At 45.2% G+C, this 26,854-nt stretch overlaps 1 protein-coding gene across 2 annotated transcripts in view; it reads left to right on the top strand.

The window, feature by feature from the left end:
• The first annotated feature begins 852 nt into the window (after positions 1-852).
• Positions 853-26,854, top strand: part of VPS37B (VPS37B subunit of ESCRT-I) — a 31,676-nt gene continuing 5,674 nt past the window's right edge. Inside the window, exons 1-2 of one of the 2 annotated variants that reach the window (XM_032242916.1) lie at positions 853-1,835; positions 26,477-26,648. In XM_032242916.1, the coding sequence (XP_032098807.1) occupies positions 1,725-1,835; positions 26,477-26,648 (283 nt within the window). In that variant the 5' untranslated portion in view covers positions 853-1,724. Of the gene's footprint in view, positions 1,836-23,225; positions 25,562-26,476; positions 26,649-26,854 lie in introns of those variants that run through there. The other variant, XM_032242927.1, reaches the window with a different exon arrangement.

Genomic DNA, 26,854 nt, shown 5'->3' with positions numbered 1-26,854 from the left:
GAGGTTGGCAGATCACTTGAGGTCAGGAGTTCAAGACCAGCCTGGCCAACATGATGAAACCACATTTCTACTAAAAACACAAAAATTAGCTGGGCATGGTGGCACACTCCTGTAGTCCCAGTTACTTGGGAGGGTGAGGCAAGAGAATCACTTGAACCCGAGAGGCAGAGATTGCAGTGAGCCGAGATCCCACCTCTGCCCTCCAGCCTGGAAGACAGAACAAGACAAAAATCTCAAAAAAAAAAAAAAAAAAAAGAAAAAAAAGAAACACTTTCTCTAACATTCTTCATTTTTCTACAAACATGAGTTCTTAGTACAAGGGACTGGAAGGAGAGAAGATGTCGGCAGATCCCAGCCTAACGTATGGATGGACAACTCAGGCCTTATGTTCTACCCGTGGAGTTGCAGAAGCATCAGCTTCATACACAAAGCCCCTAAGTCTGCCGATAAGCATTTACTGAATGCTCCGACTGTGTTCAGGGCTGAGTTATGTGGCGAGGTCAGTGTGTTATGACGCCAGCGTGGTGGATGCCAGACTGGGAGCCAGGAGATTTGCCAATTACTTGATTTTCAGAAACAAAGCAAAAAACCCCCAAAACTTCCCCCTCCTAGGGCCTCAGTTTCCTTATGTGTAAAATTAGGAGACTGTCATGGTTAACCTCAGCCTTAGGTTTCTTCCAAATAGAACTGTGGCAGATTCCAAAGTAGGATAATGCGTTCACAGGCTTCCCGATAGCTGGGAGATTGAGCAATTGCACCCTAAATTGTGTTGTTTCTAAAGAGCACAGGTTGGTCCACCTGGATGTCTGGGCACCTTCTTCTGAGGTGATGCAAAGGGGCCACTCAATGGGTCCTTGCTCATAGTGCTCCAGCTATACTGGCTTTCTGCCCATTCCTGAACGCACCAAGCTAGCCCTGTCTCAGGGCCTTTGCACGTGATGATTTTGCTGCCTTGAGCTTCCTACAGGAATGGTGGCTGGTTCCTCCCTTCTCATCCTTCAGATTTCCTTAGATGCCACCTTCTCTGAAAGTGCCATCTCTTACTACCCTTAAGAAGATGTTCTTCTCTTATTTGAGTGTGCATTCTCTTGTGATCTCCCAATTTGTAATTATTTTACTTATTTCTTGTTTTGTGTCCTTTCATTCTGTTAGCTCCATGTAAGCAGGGGTCCGCTTTGCTTTTTTCAGAACTGTATACTCAATGTCCAGTACAGAGTAGGTCTCAAAACATATTTGTTAAATGAATGACGTCGCAGCTCCACAATTCCAAGGAACCAATGACACCTAAAGTTGTTTCCCCATGCAGTCCCCGTCTTTTGGGTTCCCTGCAGCGGGCTGGGCTCACACAGGCTGCAGTAACTTCCTTCCCACTGTCGGCTTTCCTTGGATCGCGGTATCTCTTTTCTCGGAGGAAAAAGGGTCTTATGATCTCATGGCACGCTCTCCTCTGCCTCAGTGATGTCATTAATGCACTCACGCGTCACAGCCCAACCCCAGGGCTCTCTCCCTCCCTTTAAAAGTCCCGATTGTCCTCTAAACCCTACACTCCACGCGAGCCACAACTCTTACGTCACGTCTGCCCGCCCGCGCGACGATGACGTCACGACCCAGGGCTGGCGTCTGGTGCCCCCCCCGCAGGGGGCGGGCGTTGAGGGCGGCGCTTCCGGTTCGCGGAGCCTGGCGGCCAGAGCGGCGGTGGCGGCGGCGACGGCCGAGACGCGGGGATGGCTGGCGCCGGGAGCGAAGCCCGGTTCGCCGGGCTGTCGCTGGTGCAGCTCAATGAGCTGCTGGAGGACGAGGGCCAGCTGACAGAGATGGTGCAGAAGATGGAGGAGGTGAGCCGAGCGGGACTCGAGGCAGCAGCTGTGGGGCCTCAGCGGGGTTCGCTCCTCGAACGGTGGCCGGAGGCAGAGGCGACCGCGGCGCCTCTGGTCGTGTTGAGAGACTCGGACTAGAAATGGGGGCGCTTGGAGCGGGGTTCGGGAGCCGGGGAACCATGACTGGTGCTTAGGCAGGAATGGGGGGCCTGGGAGGGGATTTGTGGGACTGAGGGGACCGAGACTAGGGGGGAGGTGGGAAAAGGGTCCTGAGACGGGGCTTGGGGAGCCGACTGGGAGTCCTGAGACAAGGTTTTGGGGGGCTGAGGACTCAAGGCTGGGTCTGAAGTGGAGGTTAGGGAGCCTGGAATGGGAATTTGCGGACTAGAGTGCTATGGGTGGGTCTAGGGGGAAGAGAAGGGAATTGGGGAGATCTGGGATTGGTTTGGCAGGGGAAGAGTAATAGAGTCTGAGTCGGAGGCAAGGATTAAGGGTGACTGAGGGGGACCAAGAGCTAGGTCTGGTAGGGGTTGGGGGGTTTCCTTTGAGAGGAAAGGTTGGGGGCATCCAGAGGGCTGAGGCAGTTAGAGGGGATCAGAGTAGGTTTTGGGGGACTGAATGGACTAGCCAAATAGGACTCTTAGGAGAGGACTGAGGGTTCCAAGATGGGTTCGGGAGGCTGAGGGTCTGTAGCGGAGTCTGGGAGGTGATTCTAAGGGGCTTTAAGGGTTGGACTAGGGTCCGCAGGGTTTGGAGGCAGGAGGCCATGTTCATATCATAGCCAGGGAAAGGTTTGAAGGTTCCATATGTCTAAGGGGTCCCGAGTGCCCCCGGAGTCTAAATTCTTTTGAAGTGGCCCTAGCAGAGTTATCCCAGGTTCGTGGATGGGCCTAAGGGTGGCGACAGGATCCCTTTTTCTGCAAGGGTTGCCCGCTCCACGGAGAAAAAGAAGGTGGGAAATTTTGTGTGGCTGGCTTTGTACCACTGTGTCCCACGTATCTGGGACTAAGAAAGGTTCCTGGAGCTGTTTCGGGAGAAAGATAAAATGGGGGTTTGGGGCTGGCTGCCAACCCTGAAGTCTGAGAGTTAAGCCCTGCCCAGCCCCTGGAAGGCATGTGCCAGCCAGCCCTTGTTTCTGGTTATCTGCCTCCGTACCTTGAGATGTGGTTTGCTCTTGGGTAACTGACTTCATCCTTGCAGATTTGCAGTGTGGGCTCCTCTTCTCTCAACACATTTGGACTCATTCTCGGAAAGTCTGATCTTACCGGTTTGGGTCTGCTCCAGGCAGGTAGACCCAGGCTAATCCCAGCTCTTCCTGGCCCACCTACCACTCCTCCTTTTTGTCTCTAAAGTCCGAGTCTTCCCATGCCAACAGTGCTGAGCCTCTCACCCAGGAGCTCGTGTGGGGGCTTTTGGCTTTCTTTCCGAAGCAGGATTGTTCAGCACCAAGCCAGCCCCCTTGAAAGAGAGCTTGTATGGAGGTTGCACATTCAAAATCCCTGGAAAACCCTCAACAGATCATTGTCCAGAGCTACAGAGAGGCCACTGTAGTAAGATGGTATCAGTCTTTCCATTAATACACCCCTTGTATTCATGGGCTTTGTAACTTGGCACATATAACGGGTGGTTCTGAGATGCAGTTTACCTCCTTTATGGTCTCCATGTGGGACCTTCCATTTTAGGGAATAATAAGTGACAAAATCCATCTTTCTTAGCTGAATGAGTTTCATGTCTCCAAAGAAAGAAAATCTTTGCTTAGTTTCTCTGCTTTTCAGTTGCTGGGAGACCTTTTGTTGATTGTCAGCAGGGTTTTTCTGGTTTAATAATAAAACGCTAGGTATATTTTTCTAATGTGTAACACTGCCTACAAGTTATTTTGGTTATGTGACTATTCTGTTGCAGTAAGAACAGAGTACTGTAGCTTTATTGGTGGAACGTTAATAGAAATAAACTGCCTTTTTAGTGGTGGGAAGATTGTAGAAAGAGTCAAGTTCATTTGGTTCACTTGGAGGGTGTTAGGGACAGCCTCACCTGTTTCCTCTACCTTAGAACCTGAAGATTGTTTTTTAAAGAGAAAGGTAAATTCATCTGGCAGGATTTTTTTTTTTTTTTTTTTTTTTTTTTTTTAACATAAAAGTGACCTTCATACCGAAATACCCAACAGAAGTGTTGAGGACTGAGCGACTCCACTTATTAGCCTGCATAGTTCATGTGAAATTACTCAGCAGTAGTTTGCTTTTCTGGGTGTAGTACTTTTGAAACAAGGAAACAACTTGAAAACCAAAATACCTTAGCTCATTTAGTGAGGATCACTGTAGATCCTGTTGTCCTGGTATTATGTGTTGCCTTTTTCAGGGAATGGCTGTAACATGAACAACTGAAATTTTTAGTCATGGTAGTTTCGCTCACGTGGTAAAGCTGTGCATTGGTTTATGTTGGGGGTGATTGTAAGACACAATAGAAGAAAATATGAACTGTTCATTTTTGACCAAATGGAACATTAGTGATGGCATGTTAAAGAACATTCTGGCTTTGGAATCACACACTCCAGACTGGACATGGCCACTTTCCAGCTGTGTGATTGCAGGCAGTCACTTCACCTGTCTTAGTAGCTGTTGGAAAAGGGTAATACGACAGTAATACCTATGTCATAGAGCTAATGTGAGGATCAGGTGAGATAGTGCTTGTTAGTACTTAACACAGCTCATCAATAGGGCTCAAAAAATAATTGCAATAGTTAATAATCACTTGTATTAATAGTTCTCTCTTGAAAGATGACTGACAGTCAATACCAGATCATCCTGAAAGTTACTAGGATCCCATTTCAAGAATGTTGAGTAAATTATGATTTGCAGTTAGCCTAAGAAACATTTACCTTTTCCTTTTTTTTGAGAAAGGATCTTTTTCTGTCCCCTGCACACTGGAATGCAGTAGTGCAATCTCCATTCACTGCAACCTTCGCCTCCTCAAGTGATTCTCGTTCCTCAGCCTCCTGCGTAGCTGGGCTTACAGTTGTGCGTCACCATGCCCAGCTAATTTTTATATTTTTAGTAGAGACAGGGTTTCACCATGTTGGCCAGGCTGGTCTCGAACTTGTGGCCTCAAGTGATCTGCCTACCTCGGCCTCCCAAAGTGCTGAGATTACAGGTGTAAGCCACCATGCCTGCCCCACCCCTCATTTTATTTTTTTTAAAACCTTTTCTTTAAGAGAAGAGTTTCGCTTTTCCCCAGGCTAGAGTGCAGTGGCAAGATCATAACTTACTGCAACCTGACACTCTTAGGCTTAAGAGATCCCCCTGTCTCAGGCTCCCAGGTAGCTAGAACTACTGATGCCCGGTGACACCAGCTTTTTTTTTTTTTTTTTTGAGAGAGTCTGGCTCTGTCACCCAAGCTGGAGTGCAGTGGCTGATCTCGGCTCACTGCAACCTCTGCCTCCCAGATTCAAGCGATTCTCCTGCCTCAGCCTCCTGAGTAGCTGGGATTACAGGCGCCAGCCACCAGGTCCCACTGATTTTTTGTCTTTTTAGTAGAGATGGGGGTTTCAGCATGTTGGCTAGGCTGGTTTTGAACTCCTGACCTCAGGTGACCTGCTCGCCTCAGAGTCCTATAGTGCTAGGATTATAGGCGTGAGCCACCACACCCAGCCGCCACCAGCTAATTTTTTATTTTTGTTTTTTTGTGGAGATGGAGTCTTGCTATGTTGCCTCTTAAATACCTGGCCTTAAACCGTCTTCTCACCTTGGTTCCCCAAAGCGAGAACGTATGAGCCACCATGCCCAGCCATTTACCTTTCTATGGTCAAAATTATTATGTATTTGAGTAAGTACAGGATGAAATGATAAATAAAATAGACCTTTCACAGCATAGCATCTCTTAACCTAAACCGAAGGATTTCTTTCCTTTTTTTTTTTTTTTTTTTAATTGGCAGAGGGAGTGTTTTAAATTGTAGAGTAAGACTTCTTTAAGCCTGAGGGGATATTTTGTGGAGGCTGGAAAATGTGGCTAGGTTTTGAAGGCATTCACTGTCAGGTTTAAGTGCAGCTGTTTATTATGCTTCACTTACATTGTTTTAATTGTGATGTGTGAGTTTCAGTGCAGTTTAAGTAGTGAACATGATTTCAGAGCTCCAGTCCTCATTTTGTGGGCCTGTGTGTCAGTTTCTCTCTGCCTGTTCCTCCTGTTCCTTATGCAGGTCCCTAAATGTAGTATATCCTTTGTGATCATATGCTCTTGCTTGTGCTGCAGGCTGACGTTTCATATGCATGTATTTTATTTTTATTTAAAGTTATTTTTACATGGCAGTGGAATGTGCCTTCATCTGTCCACATTAACCCCATCGGACTTGCAGGGCACTCCCTTAAAAGGAACTGTCGCTTACGGGATTAGGCAACTAAACCAGACCTCTTGAGTCACTTCTCCACTGTGCTTTCTGAGGAAATGCTGATTGGTTGCTGCCAACTAAAGATTCCACTAATGATTCAAATTGGGGATCTTTGTTCCCATGGCATGAAAATGCCCATGCCCCCATGCAAAAATGCTGAGGGTCTGAAAGACAGATTGTTCTGTGGAAAGTAAAGAGCTTTGGTCTGGACTGAAGCTGTTTCCCTAAGGCGTGTTCGGGTGTGATTTGTGCGTGGGGCTGAAAGCTACCGCATGAATCATAATGGCTCATTGAAATGTAGTGACCTTGCTTTAAATCCAGGGACTGCCTCCTGCACACACACTCGGAATGCTGGTAAGACTGTGTTTTACAAGCTAAGGTTTACACTCTTGGAATATATACTACTAGTGGAGTTTGTTTTCATCCGTGTTGGATAATCATTATGTAAGTGGAAAGGCTTCAACTTTTACGTTTAAATCGTCTTTTTCATGGACCCTTTACTTGAGTAAAAAATTACTGTGCCTAGGAATATGTTCTGAAATTCGATTGTATATCATTTGTTTTTTTCTAAGTGAGGCATCAAGATTTCATGGAAAGCACGAAGCTGAGTTGTATGACCTTCTTGACTTAAACCCTGTGCTTCAGTTTCCTCAACTGTAAAGGAAGGATTATAATACGGCGATCTTTTAGGATACTTGTCACAACAGAATTGTCACAGAGGAAACATTCAGTTGAGGCCAGCTCCCCTTCTTTAAGAAGCAATTTTGAGAATATGTAGACTGGCTTAGATGAAATTTGATCCATTTCATTGCTCTTTTGCATTTGCTAAAAGTGCAGTGGGGGTGGCACTGCACAGTGATTGGAGTCAGAACTGGCTTTTGATACCGTCAGTGTGACCTTTGACAAGTATTTTGTCTTTTTAATTGTTTCCTCACTGGAAATTAAGGAGAAAATAACAATAACCTTTTTAATAGCACTGTTGGGTAGATAAAATGAGATATGTAAGATGCCTAATATGGTACTTAGCACAGAGTGAACACTTGGTAAATAGTTATTGTTAGCTAAAAGGCGTAGTCTCCTTGATGCCCAAATGGAAGATTCCATTTCAGTTCCGCAGCTATCGAAACTGCCTTGTGCAGGGCATTATAAAGGACAGCTGCACAAATAGGGCATAATCCCTAGATTATAATTTGGGAATAAACTAAATACAGAAATATCTGCAATACAAGAGAGAATAGAGTTTCTGTTAGGGAAGATGAAGGGCTCTAGAGATGGATGGTGGTGATGGTGGCACAGTAATGTGAATGTACTCAGTGCCACTCAGCTGTCAGCTGCTCTCTTCAAAGTGGTTATGATAGAAAATTTTATGTATACTATACCACAATTTTTTTAAAAAAAAGAGAGTAAGAAAAGCCAGACTGGGTGCAGTGGCTCACACCTGTAATCTTAGTACATTGGGAGGCCGAGGTGGGAGGATTGTTTAAGCCCAGTAGTTTGAGACCAGTCTGGGCTATATGTCAAAACTCCATCTCTACAAAAAAAAAAAAAAAATCTGGGCATAGTGCCTCACACCTGCAGTCCCAACTATTCAAGAGAGAGGCTGAGGTGGGAGGATCGTCTGAGCCTGGGAGGTTGAGACTGTGGTGCTGTGGTGAACCATGATCATGCCACTGCACTTCAGCCTGGGTGACAGAGTGAGACTGTCTCAAAAAAAAAAAAAAAAAAGAAAAGAAAAGAAAAAGGCCAGATGTGCATTATAAATGACATTGAAGTTCGGATGAAGAAAGCTCTCTGGCTAGATTAGGTTTCTGATGCAAGAGACAGACTGGTTTTTTTTTTGTTTGTTTTTTTTAAACTTAGGTCCCCACAAAACAAAAGAGACAGACTTTGATAGGTAAGCATTAAGAAAATAAATTATTAAATAGAATAATATCTAGCAGAGGGCACAGAGAATAAAGAACATTGTGTACCTGCCACCCAGCCAAGGAAGTGAATGCTGCCAACCTGGCGGAAGCCCCCCACCCCGTGTGCTCTGCCCTCAGTGTGCTCTTCCCCATGCCCACTGATTGAATTAGAGATTTATTTCTCTAAGTAGCTTTTGATGGACAAAAATGGGGGCTCAGGAGGAAGTGTCACAGGCACAGAGGCAGGAAAGCAGGGACGGGTTGTCTGACGAGTTCATGTCTACTTTGGCCAGATGGCATTTGCTTGTATGTAGAGAAATGACAAGAAATAGGGCTAGTGAGGGAGAGTGTCAGGGTGTGCTCCCCGTGGTGGTTAATTTAGGGAGCAGGGAGCTTCCTGACCATTTTGGAGCAGAGAAGCAGTTGGATGAGACTGCTGTTTAGGAAGGTTAATCTGGCAGCAGAGCATGAGCTGGATTGGCATGGGGAGACTCCTCGCATGGAAGGACCAGGTTGGCGGTGGAAGTGGGGGTTAGGAAGAAATTAGGATTTGAGCTACGGCTCTGGGAGAGGGATTCAGACCAGCTGGCTGGACTCCCTTTCTCATGTCCCCTTTCCTGCTGACCTTCCGAAGTGCTTTCCCCACCTAAGTCACAGACACATGGTCCCTGAGCTTCTTTGTATACCTATCCTTTGGCACTTGACACACATTTGGTAAGCCTGGCTTACCAGACTTACTGGCTTGGGGGCTGCATTTTGTCATGTTTGTCTTTTTGTCCTTGGCACCCAGCACAGTGCCTGGCATCCAGAATGTGCCTGGTTAGTGCTACTGAGTGAGTGGTGCTAACTGGGCTTCAAGTGGAAGTGAGTAGGAGACGGGGCCATGGTGAATGGGGAGGGGAGGGGCAGTGGGGTGCAGGAGGGAGGGTGTCATTGAGGCTGGGTTAGGCCAAGTGTGAGGGACAGGCAGGGTTCTGTCCTGCAGGCAGTTGGAGTACGGTTCTGGAGCGCAGGGGGAATGCTCTGCTTGGAGATAGAAATTCAAACCACTCCATGCCTGTAATCCCAGCACTTTGGGAGACTGAGGTGGGTGGGTCACGAGGTCAAGAGATCGAGACCATCCTGGCCAACATGGTGAAATCCCATCTCTACTAAAAATACAAAAATTAGCTGGGCATGGTGGTGCACGCCTGTAGTCCCAGCTGCTTAGGAGGCTGAGGCAGGAGAATTGCTTGAACCTGGGAGGTGGAGGTTGCAGTGAGCTGAGATAGTGCCACTAAACTCCAGCCTGGCAACAGAGCGAGACTCTGTCTCAAAAAAGAGAAAAGAAATTCAAGCCGTTCTCCTCCAAGTGCTTGTGGAAATCAAGGACAATATAAAAGCTTGAAAGACCGCTAGGAGCTATTAGTGGGTTAGGAGAAGGAAGAAGTGCAATTGAAGGAAGGGGAGAAACAGGAGAAACAAGTCAGATGACCTAACGTCCTGTTAGAGACTGGCCGGAAGAGGAACCCAGTAGATTGCACTGTTTGACCCTCACTGGTCTGTCGTATGCAAAACAGTTGTGCTCTTGAGCTGAGGAATGCCAGCGTTGTTGCCTGTTTGGCTTTGATTACAGTATTTGTAGCAGAATGTCGCTATGGGGATTCATGCCAGGTGTGCAGTGGGAGGTGATCTAGAAGACCGTGTGTCAGCCACTCGTAGGTCATCCCTGGCGCTCAGAACATGCTGAGACAAGAGTTCTCATTGCTTTATTTCCTTCCCTAGCTGTGTGAGTTTTCATCATTATCCAGGAGGACTGTCTTAATGATACAAAAGCAGAGGAAAGATCTTTGTAGAATTTCTTCTAAGGGAAGAATGAAAGTAAAAAGGTGACTTAACTTTGCTGTCTCTAGGTTCCATTACATTGTGTCAAGGTAAAGCTTTTCAAAGTATTTGTCATGGAATTGTGAGGGATGTTGTCCATTACTTTGTCAAAGAGTTTATGTGAAAAGTGGATATTTGAATAATTTGTTATATTTCAAGCAGCGTTATTGCTAATGTTTCTTTCAAATCAATTATCTCCAAGGTTAACTAATGGCACCTCAAGATTATATTTATATCCGCAGCCCAGTGCCTAGGATAGTAGAGGGCATAGTGCTAATTCATGTTTGTCATCAGAGCTGGGTGTGGTGGTTCACACCTGAAAGTCCAGCTACTCCAAAGGCTGAGGTGGGAGGATCTCTTGAGCCCTATGAGTTTGAGACCAGCCTGGGCAACATAGTGAGACCCTGTTTCTAAAAAAATTTTTTTTTAAAGTGGGCTAACATGTTTGCCATCAGGTAGCAGTTTTCATTAATGTGAACATGACTGAGGTCAAGGAAGTTTATTCATATACCCAACCTTTGCGGAGCACCTGTGGTATGCCACTTAGGGGATGTGAAACAGGTAAGCCACATAGTTGTCATCATTTAGGATCGTGCAGGTGTACAGGGTACATGTGAAACAGTAGTGAGGCCTATACGCTGGTAGAGGGAGATCCAATAAGCCTTTGGAAGGTGGGGAGTGTTTTCTGGAGATGAATGACTCATAAGCTGTGATTCAGGGAATGAGTTAAGAGTTAGACAGGTAATGAGCTAGAAGGGCTCCCAGGCATATGGGAGGAACAAAGGCACCTAGGGAAGCAGCCAGGACAGAGTGTGTGCCCGCGCGAAGGAATATTACAAGCATGGCTGGAGGAACCAGGGCAGGGCGTAGTAGGGGCTGAGGCCCGAGAGGCATTCAGGGACCAGATGGCCTCATCTGCCCTGTTAAGGAGCTTGGGCTTGATCCTCTAGGCAGGGAGCCGTTGGAGGATTTAAGCTAGGGAGTGCTGTGGTTGGTCACACTCGCCGTTTATGTAGATGATTCTGGCAGCCAGGGGAAGGATGGATTTGAGGGGGATGAGATTAGAAAGCTGAGAGATGAGTTAGGAGGCTGAAAGATGGTTGATAAAAATGATCTTTGAGCAGCTGAGATAACCAACTTCAAGGACATATGCTGGACTCACAGCAGAGCCTGCTGAGTCTTGTTTTGCGCACAGCTCAAATGATAATTCACTTAGTCATATGGTTTATCTGCCAGTGGCAAATGTTAAAAGACTGTAGGGAAAAACTAGAAGAATCAATAACATCATCAAGAAATAAACAACAGAGAAAGAGGAGGCAAAAGTTATAAAGCTGCACAAAAATTGGAAAGTCAACTGTTGAAGCATCGCAGTTAAGACAGGTTTCGGGTTGTTAGGAAGCTTCAGGGCAAGGATTTAACCTTCCCAAATGCCAGTTTCCTCCTCTTTAAAATGGGAATTAGTAATACCATCCTTACTGAGTTATTACTGAGTTATTTAATAAATATTATCTTATTAAATAAGATAATATTTATAAACTGTTTTATACCATGCCTGGCAGGAAAAAGAACCCAGTAAATGGAAGCTATTACTGTGAATACATTTTGTGGCTGTTTGATTAGGGTAGTGTTTCCCATAGGTCTCTAATTCTGTGCATGTTAGTTGTATTATAATTACATTAAAAAGAGTTTCATGGTAAATAAATTTGGGAAACCTGTGAATTAAAGAGGGGTTTGTTTTTTGAGACAGGGTCTCGCTGTGTCTCCCAGACGATTAGAATATGGTGGCGTGACCATAGCTTATTGCAGCCTCCATCAGGTGAGCCTCCCGAGTAGCTGGGATTACAGGAATTTGTCACTGTGCCTGGCTAACTTTTTTGATGTCTAGTGTAGATGAGGTCTTGCTGTGTTGTCTGGGCTGGTCTCAAACAATCCTTCTGCGTTGGCCTCTCAGGTGTTGGGATTATAGCTTGAGCCACCAACCACACTGGTCAAGAGGCTTTTGTTTTGTTTGTTTCTTCTGCTAGGGTGTGTGGTGAAGCTCCAGAGGGGAAGTCTACACAGTATTTCTCATCGCACTTGATTGCAGAGCTCTTAGAAAGGCTCACAGGACCGAGTCCCTGGGGCATGCTTTGGCAAATGCTTATTTAGGGAAGAAACATATCCGTCTGCTTTCATAGCCCAAGGGTATTGCTCTATCAGAGACAGCACCGTAGTTACTTGATATTCATAATGACAATCCTATATCATTAAGGAAAGCTGTCTTAGTTTCATGTACTCTGTTTAAGAAGGCAGGGAAGTATAATAGTATGTTTTATTTCTGATCCCAACTAATCAAACCTTTAAAATAATATTTTTTCATGTTTATTATAGAAAACTTGGAAAATACAGAAAACCATAAAGAAGAAAAATATAATCACATCATACCACTACCCAGAGATAAACGCTGTGAACAAAGCATTTAGGTTTTTTTTTCTTTGTTTTCCTCTTTTGGGATGATTCTGTATGTAGAGTTTTTGTTTTATTTTAACCTAAAGTTATACTCTGGGCATTTTCTTTTTAAACCAGAATATTGGTATGTGACGTGATTTTTAACAGCTATGTGATATTTCATTATGTGACTACATCATTTATGTACAGCTAGTGCTCGACTTAACGACCATGATTGGCACTGGCAGACCGGTCGTAACACGATTTGGTTGTAAGTTGAGTAGGCTATATGTGCAGTTGAAATGGTGCATGCGGAGATGGTAGTGCTGCCGGAAGCTGGTCCGCACTGTCGTATGCCCAACTGGGCAATGTTTGCGCTGCCAGATGTGGAGCAGTCGTGGCTAGCGATTGTGGTCGTAAAGTCGAATGGTTGTAAGTTGCATAGGTCATAAGCCGATCAATACCTGTAACCATTCCTTTATTGGATATTTAGGCACTTTTTTGCTGTTATAAATTATAATGCAATTAACATGTTTGAAATCTGTTTAAAACAAATCTGTTAAAGTGATCAACATTTAACTTTTTTTTTTAGTAAGTCTTAAGTAGGCAATTTTTAGGTAGAATATCTGATCCCCTACATGAGATAAGATTATATAGTTTTTTTGTTATGAAATTTCAGTGGCATAATCTCAAGTAACAGATTCTCTTTTGACTAATCCCTTTCTCTACCCACAGACTGAAAAAGAGTTCCATTATTAGAATAGCCTTTTCTCATTTAAACAGAATAGAAGATGAGTAATTGGAGTCATGTGAGAGTTAAACTTTATCTGTTGAACCAAATTCTGAGTCAGGTGTTGGAAAGTTCATATCATGATATATTTTAAATGTAAAAGCAAAACTGTCAAAAGATCCAGTCTTAATAAATATAAATCAAAGGGTTCACCTGGGTAGGCACTTTCTTATTTGCACCTGTGTAAAGACTAGTCCAAAAAATTCTCAGATGTGAATTTCCAGAAATTGTGGTAAAAAGGAAATAGAGATGGGGTGGGAGAAACAAACCTAAGCTCTTCCCAAGCAGATGAGTGCTTTGGTTGTTGGTCCTGGCCGGAAGCTGTTAATAAGAAGATCAGACTTTAGGAATTCTGTCTTCCATAAGCTGCTTTTTTTGGGATGGGAGGGAAGTAGAAGCTATTAACTGACACCCCTCATGGTCATGTGGTCATGACTAGGTGTCTGGACATTTCTGCTTCCACACCGGCATCTCATAAAGGGTCAAACATGTTTGCTTCCAGATCCGTTCATTCTAGTTTTGGGGTATTGTAATGCTGCGATTTCATTAAATCCTGGGGCAGCCAATGAACCGTGAATGAAGAGAGAAAGTTATTTCTACAAAAACTGTCAACTGAGTGCTTTGGAAAGCATTAGTTAATATAAATTGATTCTCTTGAAAGAAAACTTGCTGGTGAATTAGGTGTGGACTAGATAGGGGGATATTTTATAACCTGTGCCAGTTACCAGAACCATTCACACCTGTTATTAGATTTCTTTATTACTGACACTATTATCCACATAATAAGTCCAAGAAGAAGGGAGAGCTTGTTTTTCCTCTGAGTATAAGAAAATATGTCTTCTGGCCGGGTGCAGTGGCTCACGCCTGTAATCCTAGCACTTTGGGAGGCTGAGGTGGGGGGGATCATGAGGTCAAGAAATCGAGATCATCTTGGCCAACATGGTGAAATCCTGTCTCTACTAAAAATACAAAAATTAGCTGGGCGTGGTGGCACGTGCCTGTAGTCCCAGCTACTTGGGAGGCTGAGGCAGGAGAATTGCTTAAACCCGAGCGTGGAGGTTGCAGTGAGCTGAAATGGTGCCACTACACTCTAGCCTGGTGACAGAGTGAGACTCCGTCTCAAAAAAAGAAAAAAAATAATGTCTTCTAGGAAAAACCAAAACCCAACCCTGGTAAGTTGTGCCTGCCAGCCCTAGAAACTGTCAAGTGTGTCACTTTCCATCTTCCCTAGGAATAGTCCGTTTATTTTCAAGCCTAGCTTTTTGTATTTCTGTGGTTAGCTGCAGTAAGACATACCAATTTTTAGATTCACATCAGCTACATATGGAGGGGATCGTTTAAGTCTAGATCCCACTGTCTGCTCCTTTTGGAGGGAAGCAGTTTTTCTCTCAATAATGATTTTGATGTCTCCAATCAAAAATAGCTATCTTTATTAATCTAATAGTTGGTAGTTAGAGGTTCTGTGTGCTGAGTAAGTTGTTTGGTGGAACATTCGATAAGCAGCTGGTAAGTTTCCTTCCTGAGTGGGCTGTAGCCTTGGAGATGGTTTCACACAGCCCCCAGGATTGTTGTATTTTAGGACTGTTTCATAATGTTCTCCGATTCTTTAACTATATTTCTGTATTTTCAGATCTTTTAATTTCGTCAACATGTTAAATAGTCTAAGTCTGCAACTGTTCCCCCCCGAATAAAACCGAATATTTGAATTGAATTAAGCCAGATTAATGTGTTTACAGCACATCTGTGGGATATTATAGGCTTGGATTACAGGCTTCACCTGAAGGCCTGAATTCAGGTGGAGACTGGTGAAATTAGTTTATGACTGGGAATATCTTTTTACTGAATGAAGGTGAATTTGGGCTTTTAAATAACCTAGCCTTTAACGTAAAGCCCAAATTCAAATTGCATGTTACTTTGGTGAAATTTACCTTGAAATTAGCTGGTGGGGTAAATCAAGTATAGTAAAATATAAAGAGATGCAATCAACCTAGCTGAATGCACGCCAGCCTTTCTTTATCAAACCTAATCCATAAGCTTGCTGTATTTAAGGTCTTAATGCCATTTGAGAACATTTTTATTAGTAGAATAGTACAAAAGCTAAGATTTGTTTCATTCTTTTTCTTTGTGTCATATAGATAACTTTGTATTTAATTTTATCTGGAGAGGAGAAGATCAAAATCAAATTTCCCACCAAGAGTAACTAGTATTCCTTTGAGAAGGGCCAGTTGAGCTTGTGGGCAACAAATGTACAGGATGGATCTTAGACATATTTTACTGGAGAGCAGGGCAGCAGTGGCATCCCAGAACGACCAGCCTTCTATCAGAGATAAAATTTTCATTACTTGATAATGATACTCCCAAAAAGCTTATTGGTCATTTTTGGAGATTGTTGCTCAGGCATGAACTCAGTCTTCCAAAAGTTGGTTTAAAAAGAAAAAACAGAGGAAAGAACCAAGCATTTATCCTGCTGTTCGTGTATAAACTATATTTCACATAGTCGAATAGATGAGGCGAAAAGCTCCTTACAGAAAAAAATCGAGCCAACACATGCAGAGGATATTAAAGGATTATTGTTAATTTTGCTAAATGTGATTATGGCATTGTAGCTAGGGTTAAAAGTTCTTACCTGTTAGAAGTAGTATAACATTTTTAAGGGTAAATGATGATGATGCTTGAAGTTTGCTTTAAACTACATTAAAAAAAAAAGTGGGAGTATAGATGAAGCCAGATGGGCAAATGTTGCTAATTGTCGAACCTAGGAGATGGTTATACATAGTTTCCTCATACTCATCTCTCTACTTTTGCTTTTGAAAGTATCTTCAATAAAAGGTTCTTAAAAAAGATTATAGGCTGTGCGCAGTGGCTCACACCTGTAATCCCAGCACTTTGGGAGGCCGAGGCGGGTGGATCATAAGGTCAGATGTTTGAGACCAGCCTGACCAATGTGGTGAAACCCCAGCTCTACTAAAAATACAACAATTAGTTGGGCGTGGTGGTGCGCGCCTGTAATCCCAGCTACTCAGGAGGCTGAGGCAGGAGAATCCCTTGAACCTGGGAGGTGGAGGTTGCAGTGAGTCGAGATCGCGTCACTGCACTCCAGCCTGGGTGACAGTGAGATTGCATCTCAAAAAAAAAAAAAAAAAAAGATTATAAATAGGAATAAACCTTAAATGATTGTTGTTATAACTTGAAAATAGAGAAATAGTAAACTAGTAAATTTCCATTTGATCCTGTGCTGGAGTGCAGTGGTGCAATTATAGCTCACTGCAGCCTTGTCCTTCCTGGCTCAAGCAATCCTCCTTCCCCAGCCTCCCCAGTAGTTGGGACCACAGATGTGTGCTGCCGCACCTGGCTCATTTTTAATTGTTTGTAGAGAGGGGGTCTCACTCTATTGCCCAGGCTGTTCTCCAACCAACTCCTGGTCTCAAACAGTCCTCCTGCCTGGGCCTTCCAGAGGATTAAGGGCATGAGCCACTGTACCCCACGTAATTTATTTTTAGAGATAGGGTCTCACTAGGTTGCGTAGACTGGCCTCAAACTCCTAGGCTCAAGTGATCCTCCTGCTTTAGCCTCCCTGTAGCTGGGGCTACAGTTGTGAGCCACTGCACAGCAGTAAGATTGCAGTCCGGAGGGAGTTACTGGCAGTTGTAACTTTGACAGCTCACTTAACCTTCCTAAGATTGTATTTCCTGTCTCTTGAGTAAAATGAGGATAAGTTTGTTTCACTGTCACAGAGAGGATAGAGTGGAGAGAGTAGAACTAAGAGAAGGTGGCACATGCTAGGCATTCTCAACAAATGTCAGCAAATTTTGTGGAAATGTGGAAGATGCTCACAAGAGCAAAGTTTTCAGATCAGCACCAGTAACTTGTCTTACTTAAGTTGTTAAAATCACAGATCTGTTTTGATTTTTCCCCTTTTTCTCTCTTGAGCCTTTTACTGGAAGAGCAGATGCAGTGTGGGGCTGCATTGCTGCAGTACAAAGTGAATGGCACCCCCCAGAGTTGGGTGGTGCACAATACTCTGTGCCTTATGTGGGAGTGTGGGCTCCACTGAGACTCTGAGCCAGACTCCCTGTGATAATGGTGTCTCCCCCAAGCCTGGCACACAGAGGTGCTTCCCAGGTATCTCTTGTATGAATGAACGAACGGACATGGGCCAGCCACTGTGTTGGAGCATATTGTTGTGACCCTGATGAGCTGTAGGTATGGAAGCTTGGGAATTAGGATTTTTCTGTTTGTTTTGTTTTTTGTCATTTTTTTTTTTTTCCTTTTTGTGGAGAATGGTGTCCAACTCTGTTGCCTAGGCTGGTCTTGATCATCTGGGCTCAAGCAGTCCTCCTTCCTCTACCTTCCTAAGTGCTGGGATGACAGGTGTGAGCTACTGCGCTCGTGTGTAAATTACACATGTATAAATATAGTGGCTTCCAGGCTCTCATGACAGTAACGTTACTGTAACATTCTGACCTGCTTTCTAAGTGGGAGAGGGCTGAATTTCAGCTGAAGAGAAGAGTTGCACAAAGCCAGCTTGTGTGTGTCTCTGTGTGTGTTGTGTGCCTCACGTTTCACTCCAGTAATGGGTAGCTTTGCTTTCCAGCTGTCAGTGTCATCATCTTAATTTTTTCCCTTTACATTTCACTGCCAGACCATTATCACTGCTATAGTAAGCTGGGAATTCAAGTAGTTTCCCAGTTGACATCTGGTTGTTTGTAATAATAAGCATCGACCCATGACGTTACTGTTTACAAACTTAATATAAACATTCAGAAAGGCTAATCTTCACAAAAACTTAGCAGGATTTTCACAATGACTGACAGTTAGTGGCCTGAGACCCCAGCCATGAAGATTCTTAAGGATGAAATTGAACAAGTTTTTTTTTTTTGTTTTTTTGTTTTTGAGTGCATTGGCATGATCTCAGCTCACTGCAGCCTCTGCCTCCTAGGTTCAAGTGATTCTCCTGCATGGGACTACAGGAGTGCACCACCATGCCTGGCTAATGTGTTTGTATTTTTAGTAGAAACAAGGTTTCACCATGTTGGCCAGGCTGGTCTCAAACGCCTGACCTCAGGTGATCCGCCCACCTTGGTCTCTCCAAGTGCTAGGATTAGAGGCGTGAGCCACTGCACTAAGCCAAGCAAGTATTTAGCTATGTGCCTGTGTTGGCCTGGCTACTATGCTAGGTTCTGGGCACAGGGGAATGATTAGGTTCTGCTCTTAAGGGCCTTTATGGTCACCATCAAAAGAGCGATGTGGGTTCAAATGTCATTTCACTTCATGGGATAAACCGTTCCAGCTATCTCAGTCAGGCTTCTGGCAAGACATGGCACAAGCAGCATGAGGGATTGTCGAGGAGTTGAATAAGGGATTCTCTACAAGGAGAGGGCAGCGTGGAGACCCCCAAAGCCTGGTGCAGGATTAGCAACAGCCATGCCCTGCTCACTTCCACGCCTGAGGAGGGGCAGGGGAGTGGGCTGCGTTGGAGGAAGGGAGGGCAAGAGGAGTTGGCCCCTCCTCAGCCAGGCCTGGGGAACACTCCTGATCCCCACGGTCCCTTTTCATCTTCCTCCTGCCCTTGATCCTCATTGCTGAATCCAACCAGAACCTGAGGGTGAGTCCCAGCGAAGGGTTGGTATAGCTCATCTAGGTGGTTGCTGGGGCACAGAGCAGGATAGACAGTGGTTCTCAAAAACGGGTGGAAGATTCTAGCACTGTACTAGTTTCCTGTGGCTACTGTAACATGACCACAAGCTGGGTGGCTTAAAACAACAGAAACTTATTCTGTCACAGTTCTGAACTCCAGAAGTCCAAAATCAGGATGCCCTGTTCCCTCTGGAAGCTCTAGAGGAGGACTCTTCCTTGCTGCTTCCCCCTTCTGTGTGCTGGCGTCCCAGGCTTGTGACCACATCGTGCTGCCCCCATCTTCATGTGGCTCTCTCGTGTGTGAATAAATAGATGAACAAAAAAACACAGAGGGATACAGTGTGAATACAGTGAAGCCAGAGGTGTACTCTGTGAATATATGAGACACCCTTGAGTGGAATGTTTCCAGTAGATGGATTGTAGGAGGTGTGGATTGTATCTCAATCAAGCAGGGCGTCAGGGGATGCCCACCACTGAGGATCTAGCTCCATGTGGTGTTGGTGGGGCTGGGGGAAGTTTAGAGAAGGCTCTGCCATTGCTAAGGCTTCGGTTAGGGTGGAGTTTGCAGCAGAGATTTGGGTAGGAGGGCGTTCCAGACTAAATAGCCAGTGTGAGCAGAGTCTTGGCGGGAAGAGCATTTTATCTTTCTGTACCTAATGCTTGTCGTTTAACAAAATACTTGCTTGTGGCTGGGCGCAGTGGCTCACGGCTGTAATCCCAGCAGTTTGGGAGGCTGAGGCGAGAGGATCGCTTGAGCTCAGGAGATCAAGGCTGCAGTGAGCCATGATTGCACCACTGCATTCCAGCCTGAGCAATGGAACAAGACCCTGTCTCAAAAAATTAAAAATTACAGGCCGGGCGCGGTGGCTCAAGCCTGTAATCCCAGCACTTTGGGAGGCCGAGGTGGGTGGATCACGAGGTCAAGAGATCGAGACCATCCTGGTCAACATGGTGAAACCCCGTCTCTACTAAAAATACAAAAAATTAGCTGGGCATGGTGGTGCGTGCCTGTAATCCCAGCTACTCAGGAGGCTGAGGCAGGAGAATTGCCTGAACCCAGGAGGCGGAGGTTGCGGTGAGCCGAGATCGCGCCATTGCACTCCAGCCTGGGTAACGAGCGAAACTCCATCTCAAAAAAAAAAAAATTAAAAATTACAATAAAGTTTGCTTGTTAAATAAAATGTGATTTCTTTACTTTGCATAAATACTATGCCTTCTGAGAATGCTGTAGATGCGGACATATTTTGTTTTTATCCTAACACAGCCCAGATTCCAAGTACACACTGGATTTTGAGCATTTAAAGGACTTACGGTGCTATTAAGGATTCCCATGTATTGGTTTAAGTTTGCTAACCTAATTCAGTCATGTCACTTACTTAGTTTTTATAAGGATTATATTATAGTCTGAAGGGGTGAAAAAGAACTGCTATGAGTATCTTTTCATGAAGAAGATTTAGCTTGGAAATGTGGGCAGATTTGTCTGCCTTTGTGTTTAGGAAGGCACAATTATAATTACAGATGAAGAAGCTAGACTCTGGCCAGCTGGAATCAGAATTTCACATTGTAGAAGTGTCTGGTCTGGAAAGCATCCACCGGAAACCTACACCCTTGACCTAGCACTGGCCGCAGAGCTGCAGGCGGTCTCCCATCCCTGCTTCTGCCCTGGGTGCCTCTCCTTTGCAGCTATGGATGTGCAGAGGGGAGTGTAGATCTCTTTTCTTTCTTGTTGAGTTTATTTTCTACCACACTCCCCCAGCCCAAATAAATAATGACGTGCATTTGAGATAGTGTGTGGTATTCTTTTTTTTTTTTTTTGAGATGGAGTCTTACTCTGTCGCCCAGGCTGAAGTGCAGTGGCGCAATCTTGGCTCACCGCAACCTCCGCCTCCCAGATTCAAGCGATTCTTGTGTGAGCCTCCCCAGTGGCTGGGATTATAGGCGCCTGCCACCACATCTGGCTAATTTTTTTTGTATTTTTAGTAGAGGCGGGGTTTCATTGTTTTGGCTAGGCTGGTCTCAAACTCCTGACCTCAAGTGATCTGCCCGCCTTGGCCTCCCAAAGTGCTGGGATTATAGGTGTTAGCCACCGCGCCCAGCCAGACTGCGTGTTCTGAGAGAGCTACATATATTAATGTAGGCATCTCAAGAGAGAGACCTCCACATTTCTGCCTGGATAAGTATATATGATACTTTTTTAACTTAAAAAAAACCCTTTTACTACAAAGTTATGTGCGCTTGCTATAATGATTGTTAAAAGTAGAAAACGGAAAGTAGAAAAAAAATCACACCACTCAGGGGCTGCTGCTGTTACCCTGGGGTGAGCATGCTTCCAGGGAGCCCTCTGCACTTATGCACAGATAGGTGACAGAAATAAGTTGTTACAAGCCGGATCCTACTACAATTGCTGCTATTGGGCATCTCATTTTTCTTCACTTATGAGAAGTGGAAACTGAAGTGAAACTGAGTAAATTTATAAGAATGTTTCTTTACCACAGAGAGATTATTTCCTGAAAAGACTTTTCTATGGTTAAGAAAAAGGATCATGAGAACGATCAAGAGGTTGGCAGCACTGTTTTCAATTTCAGGTATCTGTTCGTGCCTACCATGAAGACAAACATAGTGGCAACTTAAATTTTTGTTTGTTGGTTTAGTCTGTTGCTTCCTAAAATACCTCCCTAAGCATTCTCAGATTTACTGTACAGATTTGGTCACAGACATTAGGCTGGAATCAGTCTCAGAGGGGTGGAGAGTCGGGCGTATGTGGCCGGAGTGGCTGCCACCTGGGCCTTGCTGAGTGGTGTGTGCTGTTCCCGTGGAGGCCTTCCAGGCCTGTCCTGGCCAGCTTGCCTTTGCTTTGCAAATGAACAAGGCTGGTGTTTCTCCTCCCCTTTTATTCCCAACTGGAACAACGGAAAGATTGAAGAAAGAGTTTCTACATTAAATGCAGCATCCAGGGTGTGTTCTGGGCAGGCTATGAGTGCTGAAGAGTTTTAGCCAATGCTTAAGAAAAGACATCCACCTTCAGCATCTGCAACCGGACCATTGTCCCCACTACCATTGTTCTGCAGGGTGCTGTGGGTATGGTCTGGGTGGCCACTTAGAATTTACTGTATTTGTCTGGGCGTGGTGGCTCATGCTTGTAATCCCAGCACTTTGGGAGGCTGAGGCGGGTGGATCTCTTGAGGTCAGGAGATCAAGACCAGCCTGGCCAATGTGGGCAAAACCTCGTTTCTACTAAAAAAAAACCCAAAAAAATTTAGCCAGGCAGGGTGCACGCCTGTAATCCCTGCTACTGGGGAGGCTGAGGCACAAGAATCGCTTGAATCCACGAGGCAGAGGCTTCGGTAAGCTAAGATCACACCATTGCACTCCAGCCTGAGTGACACAGTGAGACTCTTGTCTCAAAAAAAAAAAAAAAAAAAAAAAGAATTTATCATATTTATATATAAAAACATCTGAATATCCAAAGGATATTAAAAAATCACTGCCAGTTTAACACTTCTCAGTGGGAGTTTTTTTTTTTTTGAGATGGAGTTTTGTTCTTGTTGCCCAGGGTGAATGGAGTGCAATAGCACGATCTCGGCTCACTGTGGTCTCAGCTCACTGCAACCTCCGCCTCCCCAGTTTCAAGCAATTCTCCTGCCTCAGCCTCCTGAGTAGCTGGGATTTTACAGGCATGTGCCACCATGCCCGGCTAATTTTGTTTTTTTAGTAGAGACACGGTTTCTCCATGTTGATCTGGCTGGACTCGAACTCCCAACCTCAAATGATCCAAAGTGCTGGGATTACAGGTGTGAGCCACTGCACCCAGCCTCAGTGTTTTATTTGGCCTCTTTTGATGCCTGGTGGCTTTCTGCATCCCATACAGAACAAATTGTCTTTTTTCCCCCAGAACCCAGAAATGTGGACAAATGAGTTGTCTTTTTATTATAGTTCATGCTTCCTTGTGTTCCTCTCTTCTAGGACTTTCTAATATGTAGGACAAATGATTTTGACTTGACTTAAACCCTACGGAAATAAGATTTTCTTTGTAGATATATTTTTATGGTGAAACTAAACCAAAAGTTTTCAGCTTAGCGGTATGTATCACCAGGGAGTTTTGAAGACAATATCCATACCTCGGCCCCCTCCTGAAGAGCTTGATGGGTAGGGGTTGGTCTGGGCATTGAGATTTTTTTTTTGAGACAGAGTCTTGCTCTGTCACCCAGGCAGGAGTGCAGTGGCGTGATCTCAGCTCACTGCAACCTCCGCCTCCCGGGTTCAAGCAATTCTCCTGCCTCAGCCTTCCAAGTAGGTGGGACTACAGGTGCACACCATCACGCCTGGCTAATATTTGTATTTTTGGTAAAGATGTGGTTTCATCATGTTGGTCAGGCTGGTCTCGATCTCCTGATCTTGTGATCTGCCCACCTTGCCTCTCAAAGTGCTGGGATTACAGGCTTAAGTCACTGCGCCCAGCCTGGGCATTGAAATTTTTAACAGCAGCCCCCATACTCCCAAATAAATGGGGATGGTAAGGCACAACCAAGGCTGAGACTACTGTGTAGTAGTCCAGGCTGCCTGCTGGAATGTCGGTGCTGACTTGAGTGCGCCTTTCTAGTGGTTGTGGGGAGGCCTGCACTTGCTGTGTGCTACCTTGACTGAGGACTTTTGAGGAAATTCTGTTTCAAAATTACCGTGAGGTCTGGTGTGAGACCCTCACTCAGACTCAGTCTCTAGTGACTCTCTGAAGTGAGTGCTTCTAAGGATCTGAGGCACTCAGCACTAGACAAATGTAGCTTGTTTTTAATTCCTCCAGTTTGTTACCTCCCTTATTTGCCAGGCTTGGCTTTGAGTGAGTTTTGGCTTTTTAGGGTTGGGGGGCTCTCTGATTCATTCAACAGATCTTCACTGAGTGGCAGATGTGTGCAAAGTGCTTGGGATGCTAAAGACGACAAGTGTGTCCTCTGTATTCAGTGTTGGGAGACAGACAGTGATTGAGACAACAGAGTTGACAGTTACGATGACATGGAAGTGGGTGCTGACAGAGGATGGCTGCTGGTGTAGGCAGGATGGTCAGGGACCTGATTTCTCAGAACTGACCGGGAAGGGACGGTGGGGACCAGGCCATTTGGGGCCTCACAGATCAGGGCTGATGAGTTTGGGTCCATTTATGTTGACTCAGTTTATTTGAGGGTGGGCGCACTCCTGTTTCTCAGAATTCCCGGTGCCTAAACCCAGGCATGGCAGATGATACTTGCTCAGTAAACATTTATTGAACAAAGAATTGATTGAAGTAAGAATGCTGGAGCGCACAGAGCTGTGGGGCCTGAGTGCAGCCTGGAACACGTGCCCCTCCTCATCCATCAGGTGAGACCAGCAGGAGAAAGCCAGCTCAGCAGTGGCTGGTGGTTGTATTTATGGTTAACTTATTTTGAGATACTGGTAGTTTCACATGCAGTTGTAAGAGATAATACAGAGAGATCCTGTGTCCCCTCCTCCCAGCCGCCCCCAGCGGTGACATCTGGTAAAATTCAGTGCACTCTCAGCACCAGGCTCGGGGCACTGATACTGCCAGGACACAGAACATCAGGACAGCTCAGACCCTAACCCTTCATTGCCTTTTTATAGTCACACACACGCCGCTAATCTGTTCTCCATTTTTGTGATTTTGTATTTCAAGGATGTTGTGTGCACAGGGTCGTGGGTGGATGGCCCTTTGGGGTTGACTGTTTTCACTTAGTGTGAATCCCTGGAGCGTTATCAGTTCCGCCAGTCAAGTTTGTTCCTTTTATTGCTGAGTGGTATTTTGTGGCTTGGCTGGCCCACTGCTTGTTTAACCATTCACCTGTTGAGAGACACCTGGGCTGCGTCTAGCTTTTAATTGTTAGGAATAAATGTTGCTCTCAACAGTCATGTGCAGGTTTTTGTTGAACGTAAGTTTTCATTTGTCTGGGATAAATGCCTAAGAGCACAATTTCTGGATCATAGGGTACTTACAGATTCAGCCTCATTAAAAAGTGCCTGTTTTCCAGAGTGGCCATACGGTGGTTTTTGTTTGTTCTTTTAAATGGCTTAACAATGGAAGGAAAGATGCTTCTGCAGGGCCTGACATAGAAAGCCCATGGAGACCCGCCCTGTGGGTGGGGAAGCGGGTGACGGGAGCCCCACTGCTTACCAGAACCCCGGTGAAACTGGGTCTTTCCAGTCCCAAGAGTCTCCTTTTTTGTTAAAAGCATCAGAAGACATGAAAGCATTTCTACCGCCCACGTTTCGGGAACACTGTTGGCTTTTACTTTGTAGTCTGGAGAGAGAGGTTTGCTTTTCCACTGTCATGTAAATCCTGTCGGTTTTCAACGGAGCCTGATCTTTAGGGTCTTGTGTGAAGCTGTCGGTCTGGAGATGCAGATCACTGTCTGCTGAAATGAAAGGAGCCTCCTACTGGCGTTAGGGATCTCCTCATTGAGGCAGGGATCCAAGGGCTTCTTTCTTTGTTCTCCGATTCCCTGAGCCTCTTCCCTGTGTGTATGGTGCGTGTGCACTTCTGTGATCGCACTGGGAACTATGACAGCAATAAGTGGGTATGACTGGGGGTGGGGAGCGGAGGCAGCATGGCCAGGAATCTATACTTGAGCTACCAAGAGGAAGGAAGTAGCAGCAAAAATAGATTGGGTGGGGTGGTAGAAAATATTAAGGGGAAAATGAGATGCCTGGGGTGGAGTTGAAGAAGAGCTGCTTAAAGAGAAATGGGGACACACACTGGGTAAGGAATCAAGTGCTGTTGAAACAGTACGGAAGGCAGCGGCGGCTAGGCTGTGGTAGAGGAAGCCGATCACGAGTGAGTGGAAAGGGAACTAGGGTACCGATGCGTTTGTGGCTTTTATTTTCTTTAAACATACTCTGGCTAAGTTTTGCTAGGAGTTTTTTGCCTTTTTTCTCAGACCTTCCACTTCTTTCTTTATCCCCTAAGTTTTGGGCAGACGGATTCTTTTCTGCCTACCAGTGTAGCCTGTCATTGCTTGAAAGGGCAAAATGAAACCCCTGCTGGGCAAAATACGTCTCCCCTTCCCCCAGCTTTTGGTCGGCTTTGCTCATCCACCAACAGCTAGATGATGGAAGGCTCCGAAGAGCTGGGATGGGCATGGGAGAGAACCAGAGTAGCTGGAAACAGTTAATTCCCAGGGTCTCTTCGGCTTGCTGGTTGGACCTCTAAGCCAGCTTATGGAGCCTGCATTGACATCATGCCAACTGGTCTCCTGCTGATAAAAGTGATTCTTTAACTTCCTCTGGAGCAGCAGAAACTTGTTTTGAAAAAAATCGAATTCTTAATTGTGACAGCTGTTTATTTCTGCAAGCACAATGGCTGTGGTAAGGAGCTCGAGTCACAGTGCAGCCCTGGCAGGGAGGGCTCTGCATGGAGTCACAGGACAAAGCCTGTCCTGGAAACGTGCTGGAAGGAAGTCAGCCTCACTCTTTACGATGGGTAGCAGCATCCAAATGAGAAACCAGGGGTCTTGGCTCTGGGTCTGTAGCATCTGCTTGGCATGCGGTGCCAGCCGTGGAGACCAGTGAGGCAGCAGCAGATGCAGCAGGCTCCTGGGGTGCGTGTGGGGACCTCCAGGGTCTGCCTGGGAACTGATAGACTTTCGTTTCTCACCATCTTGTGTGTTCCTTGCAGACACAGAATGTTCAGCTTAACAAAGAAATGACACTTGCCAGCAACCGGAGCCTGGCAGAAGGAAACCTTCTCTACCAGCCGCAGCTGGACACGTTGAAAGCACACTTGACCCAGAAATACCAGGAACTCCAGGTTCTCTTTGAAGCCTATCAGATAAAGAAGACCAAATTAGGTAACTTTTTATGGGTTATCATTCAAGAATAAAGAGTTGAGAGAAGGACACATTTTCAAGCTATTGCCCTGCCAGGAGAGAAATATTAAGGAAAAATTTCAGATTAAAACAGTGACTCCACTGCAATGAAGTAGAGTCATTGAAATATGTATATTATTTTTTTATTTTAGAGACAGGGTCCTGCTCCGTCACTGAGGCTGGAGTGC

Source organism: Sapajus apella, unplaced genomic scaffold, assembly GCF_009761245.1.
Source record: "Sapajus apella isolate SASKATOON/1434 unplaced genomic scaffold, GSC_monkey_1.0 scaffold2, whole genome shotgun sequence".
NCBI lineage: Eukaryota > Metazoa > Chordata > Mammalia > Primates > Cebidae > Sapajus > Sapajus apella.
Note: the sequence above shows the minus strand (reverse complement) of the source record. Positions and strands in the feature narration are given on the sequence as shown.